Raw genomic sequence first — 5,835 nt, forward strand, 5'->3', positions numbered from 1 at the left:
ACCATTCAGACCTCCATGATTAATGGCCTCATCTGTTAATATGACCCTTTATCAATCAGTAATGTCCTGTCTGTACACATTTACCGAAAAAGCAACAACAGACGAGCTAATACAAGCTACAGTAGAAGAAAGAATACTTTGAGAAAGGACGCCTTTTATTTTTCAGCTAAGTCAGTCTGTGTCGCCCTCTAGTGTTTCATTACGAGTATTGGTGTGACCCGTCCCGCCACATTCACGTACTGTAACTAGTGTCTATGGGACTGTTTGTTAGGTTTACTGTGCGAAATGAGTGAAAGTGTCCTTACTCTCAGTTGTACAAAGCCCAGATCTGTTTTTAACTTTGTAACGTTGAGGTGTATTTACATCAGGGATTGAGAAAAGGTCTGTTGTTTCTCACCTGATTATAAGTGGAAACAGGGTTTATTAGCATTGCATACTTTTAACAGCTTTAGAAAACATTAGTGTAGTTAGTCAATAGTTATTTATCTTGTATCAGCCCCATATGAGGCTCCAATCTGTTGTGATTTTCTTTGTTGGAGTTTCCCATAGTTTACATTTTGATTAAGCTATTGTTTGCTACTTTAAAGTACTTTTTTAAAAAAAAAATAGGATACTCATTGAAAGTACAGTGCAGTACATTTAATAATAGGATACAGAATCTACCCTCCCATAAAGCCACAGTGATGCTTATGTATTCCATTGAGTTCATATTGAGTAGTGTGGTATGTGTGATGTAGCCTGTATCCATTGCATCATAAAACCTAAGACTTGATTAGACTTTTTTCGACATGCCGGGTCTTTTCTTATTTACAACAGGACAGGAAGTAATGTTGAATAAGTGAATTGCGCAATGGCATGGTGGATGCCCTGTGATTTTCCTGTGACATGTCAAATTATTGATGTTCATTTAGGATTTATTACTCATTTCAACTTGTTGTAAATCTATAACAGTGTTGTAGTTACAGCTTTTTTACAAAGTTGTACTTGCAGGGTCATATAGTGATAAAACCTGAGAACAATGGGAGGTTTTGTATGATAGTAAAACTCTTCAAGTAGGTGTGCTGAGACATAAAGTGGAGTTCTCAAGCTCTACAACCCTAATTTGCAGAACTGGTCTCCATCAGTAGTAAGTGAACCTGGCCTGTCAGCTGAAACACAATCACTTATCTTGGATCAATACCAGCACTAATGGAATTTACCTTGAGGTACTGAGAACCAGCAGCTCTTGCAACATGTTGCAACATGTTTTATTGTTTGAGCTCCTGACATGGCACACCCACGTTTTTCTGTCACACACTTGGAAGAACAGCGAGGCAATGTTGCTTCATTTTATCTGGTTTATTTTCTTAAATATTGATTAGTTTCTGAAGTGCTCAGAAAACAAAACATAAAAAAATTATACAGTATTCTTATTACAAATGGTAAACATAAGTACTCCAAGTTGATCTTATATACATATAACAATGAGTGAAACCCCATTAAACAACTTTAGAAAAAACAAGTAAATCTTGAAGCTTTTCTAACTTAATTTCTTACAATTAAGAAAAAAGTACATTGTACTGTAACTCAGAAGTCAGGCAGCTTTTGTTACAACTTTTCAGCCGTTTAGAGTTGGCCAACACGCCCAGGTTTGAGGCCATTATGGCTACAGCAAGAAAAGTCTCTATTGCAGTTTCTTAAATCCTCTAATACTGATTTTCTCCATTGATGGTAATGATAAGGTCCATGCAGAGCTGGATGTAAATCAAGAAAACTTCAGTCTTGTCCAGTTCTGTAAAGGCAGCACGAAACAGAGACAGAATGGTTTCCTGGTGCTTGCCATGTCCCCTCTGGTTCATGGTTACTGTCACTGTCCCGAGCCCCTCTCTGGGACGCGCCAAGGGGGAGCGCGTGGCACTCAGGAACTTTAGCACGGCTCCCGGTCCTGCCAGTGTCGCGCCACATCATCCCAAATCCCGTCTCGATTTCGGGAGATACAGCCACTCACAGGAAGCGTTCGTTTCGTTCAACTACAGTCTCTCTTTTCTCCGCCGCCGCTGACACCACCTCAGAAGGTCTGGAGCTGCTGCGTTAACATGAGCTGGCACCCGCTGTTGACGTGGTTCATCACTTTCTGCTTCAGCTGGGCCACCTGCTCGCGCAGCATGTTGGCAGTGGACGCGAGCTCAGAGTTCTGGGACTTGAGGGTCTTCACTTTTTCCTCCAGTCTAGAGATCCGCTCCAGCTTCCTCTTCCGGCATTTGGAGGCAGCGATGCGGTTCCTCATCCTCTTCCTCTCAGCCTTGATGCGCTCCTGACTCTCCATGTCGATTGGGGAGAGTGGAGGGGTCTCCCCCGGCATCTCAGGCACGGTCTGGGGCTCCTCTTTGAGCGCCGTGAGCCGAGGGAGCTGGGCGGAGGGTGGCTGCCCGTAGATGGGAAGCTGAGGCGGAGCAGCAGGGAAAGACATAGTCGGGGCTGAGGTGGTGTAATTCGGTGCCGAAACGGTGCTGATGGCCGGGTTGAAAGTGTTCAAATCCTCATAAACCGGCGAGTCGGCGCGCATGGTGGCGTTGGTGTTGTAAACCGTGGCACCGGCAACAGATGATACAGGCGGCAGGGCAGTGTTGACACTGGTCTGAGGAGCTGAGGTGACACTCACATTAGTTGTGCCTGGCATGTGTTGGTGGTGGAGCTCGGCCAGGGCTCGGACAAACCCCTCGGCGAAGCCCTCCTGCTCGTCGGTGACATTCTTGGGGCACAAGAACTGGGTCGGGGTCGGCGTGGTGGTGATGAGTCCGTTGCTGGACTGGATGATGAGCCGCTCCAGCTCCGGGGAGGCCAGCTTCAACAAGCCCACGTCTGGAGAGGTGAGGATGTCGCTGGCTTTGGCCCGGAGGTGAGGTTTCAGAGTACCCGTCGGGTCGGAGAGGTTCAGTGTCATGTTGTGTTTCAGCGCTTTGGGGTTGCTGTACCCGTAGCCGGCGCTGTCGTGCTGGGAGAAAGCGTTCAGTGAGTCGTCATAGAAAGTAGTTTCCATCTTGGTATACATAGAAGAGAAACCGAAAACAGTGTGCTATAAAGTCTTATACAGAACAACTTTTCGTCCCCCCTTCTCTTCTTCCTGGTTTATCAGTCGAAGAAAAAAAAAAAAAAACACTGGTTTCCAAACGTCCTCTCTGTGCGTAAAAAGACTTCCAAACTTTGAGTGTGCACTTTCTTGACACAGGAATCAGGACTTACTTCTTTCAGCCAGCGATGGTCGCTTGTTCGGTTGAGTTGTAACAGTTCACAAGGCTTTTACCAAAGTATCCAGACTAGTATTGAGTCCGTGAATGAAAAGCGCCGAGTGGCTCTAAGTTTTCCTGTCAAGCACCAGCACTGTCTGCGGTACTTCCTCTGCCTGGCTGTGTGTATACTCTGAGCCGTACAGCGTGGAGGCAAACCTTATCTGCTGCCGCTGCCTCTCTAAAAATAACCATGATGTCATGAAGGGGCTCTCCCATTGGCTGGAGGGCGTGTCGTGGGGCGGGGCCGAGCGCTCAGATAAGGCGCGTTGCCTTGACGACCACCCAGAAGATTCTTAATCTCGCGGTGGATTGTGGGATGAGGTCATGCTGTAAGGACAGCGTAAGCGCGTTGCATTGTGGGATGACGTATTGTTTTTGAATATCTGGTTACCCGCTTTACTGTCAGTAGCGGGACAGCCAGCGTTCAGGACAAAATCTTGCCTTCGTCTCCCTTCTCACCACTGATTTTCTGGTGTAGTAGCTCACTATGTAACAACATTAATTTATCCATTTCATTAATTTATTAAACCTTTTCTATTTCCTTAAACTTTTGTTTAATCAATCTGAAATTGACAGCTTAAGTAATTAAAATTGCAAATGACAGCTCTCCAATGGCCACTGAATTTTGTAAAATGATTAAAATCTTAACATTTTCTCTGCTATTCATCCTTACTTTTACAGTAAAAGTAAATAATCAGTTTTCACTTCCCTTTATTACATATTCATAAAATTATCTAATCTCACATAATATCATATATTATCTGTATTATATTTATAAATTATAATAGTCATATAACAGTACACTGAAATAACAGTGTATTACAGTCCATTTTGTTATTCAAGTTTAATACTATCTGGCCTCTGAAGAGCTGTTTTGTGAACGACCTACATACAAAATCAAAAAAATGTAATCTATTCTGCTACTCTATGTTTACCAACTATCAGAATGGCTATCTTATGATATAATAACTGAATAATTCTATTCTGCCTTCTGTCTTTAAGTTTTTTGAAGTTTGTTTAAGTAAAACCTCAGGTAAAATACCACTCTGTGCCATTGTAAAATTTCAGTTCTGTTCTATTCTAATTAGCAAGTCACATTTATTCACTTTTAATCAGCCACATTATATGGTATGGGTAAAATCGATATTGCACCCACAAACTTATGTTGTACTCTATACCAGTCTATGCTACAGTATTCTACTTGTTGCCAAATATCCATGCTGCCGCTAAGAGCTCTAATTTCTGTGGGTTACAAGTGGAGAAAGTTGTGAGCTCTATAAACTTGGAAAACGCAAAAGAAAACTGTTACGTGAAAGCAAATTACAGTATATGTTTTTCCATGTGTGCGTGCAGTCATGGTGGAAAGTCTTCTTGTTTTGAATGTCATTTTAGTTCTGAGTCTGGGATATCATGGTGGTCTCTGGTTGGTGGTCTTCTATAAACTGTCCTGTATAGCACACACACATAAACACTTCTCACATTTAGTTTCGAGTACATTGTGTGTGCTGACAGAACTAAAATCTGACACGTGGGTAGGTTAAACAAAAACATATTTACATTTAGAAGAAATGCATTAAAACTCATTTATTTACCTGAAGTGTAGTGTCAAGCCCATTTTACTGAGTCATGTACTTATACATACCAGTCTCTCCTTCCCTGTAATCATTGTGGGACAGGGATTTAATAGGACATTTTTGTGTTTACTACTGCATACACCACATGTCTGAAGAGCTACATTTAAGACCTTCCATTTCTGCTATTGTTAAAGATACATCTACAGGCCTAAGGAGCGAGTACTTTTTCTATCATCCATGTCAGGGTGTGTAATTAGTGAAGTGTAGTCCATTGTCCCTTGGCCCTTGGTCAGAAATCACAGCTGGTTTAATGGCAAGAGGTTAAACGGTGTGTCTTACGTGTTTCCCTCTAGTCTTCCACACTCACACTGTCTGGGTCATCTTCTGCCCTGCCAGCTTTACTGCCTACTATCTCCAGCGCAGCACGTCTAAATGTGTCCCCCTTGTGTGACAAGTAAATCAGGCCCCTGGCGCTGGCTGGCTCAGAGAGGCACCTCAAGAGGATGAACCAGATCATAAAACACCACCACAGCCTGACTTTTTATGGCTGCTAATGTTGTCTTTATGTACTGTTATACATGTCAAATCATGGCAATCAATAAAGTCAGATATAACCTGATCTGGCAGTTTCTTATTGCATTTGAAATGCTTCAGAGAAGATTTGCTTTACAAGTATGTCATCCACACACAAGGGAAACGTTACATCTAAAAGTACATACACCTTCTTGGCATTAAACGAACCTCTTTACTTTACAGGTTTACAGATAGCTGTAGCTCCAACTGATGGGGACAAACTTATACAGTCTTGTTCTCCAGCTTTCTGTCAGCTTCTTCTTTTTCTTCTTCTTATACTTTTTATAACTACCACTTTGGGGAGGTGATAGGAGGAAACAGAATAAGGGTGAATTGTTTAGGCATTTACACTCACTGTTCCTCCTGCATGTTCTGAAATATTTATCCATTTTGGCTCATTCATCTATTCATGACTGTCT

The 5,835-nt window shown here is 42.6% G+C and overlaps 1 protein-coding gene across 2 annotated transcripts; it reads right to left on the reverse strand.

Moving 5' to 3' along the window:
• Positions 1 to 1,323: 1,323 nt before the first annotated feature.
• jun (Jun proto-oncogene, AP-1 transcription factor subunit) lies at positions 1,324 to 3,417 on the reverse strand. Of its 2 annotated transcripts, XM_046392375.1 has the most exons (2): positions 3,223 to 3,417; positions 1,324 to 2,974 (listed from the first exon to the last, which is right to left on the reverse strand). In XM_046392375.1, the coding sequence occupies exon 2, from the start codon at positions 2,921 to 2,923 to the stop codon at positions 2,048 to 2,050; it is 876 nt and encodes a 291-aa protein (XP_046248331.1). In that variant the 5' UTR covers positions 2,924 to 2,974; positions 3,223 to 3,417; the 3' UTR covers positions 1,324 to 2,047. The 2 variants fall into 2 exon arrangements, with proteins under 2 accessions (XP_046248331.1, XP_046248330.1); XM_046392374.1 differs by having other exon boundaries at positions 1,324 to 3,417.
• Between the last annotated feature and the right edge of the window lie 2,418 nt (positions 3,418 to 5,835).

Source organism: Scatophagus argus, chromosome 6 (genome assembly GCF_020382885.2).
Source record: "Scatophagus argus isolate fScaArg1 chromosome 6, fScaArg1.pri, whole genome shotgun sequence".
Lineage (NCBI taxonomy): Eukaryota > Metazoa > Chordata > Actinopteri > Scatophagidae > Scatophagus > Scatophagus argus.

Bases quoted from the DNA above. Each gene is read 5' to 3' on its own strand.
- jun (XM_046392374.1), bottom strand. From the start codon at position 3,031: ATGTATACCAAGATGGAAACTACTTTCTATGACGACTCACTGAACGCT.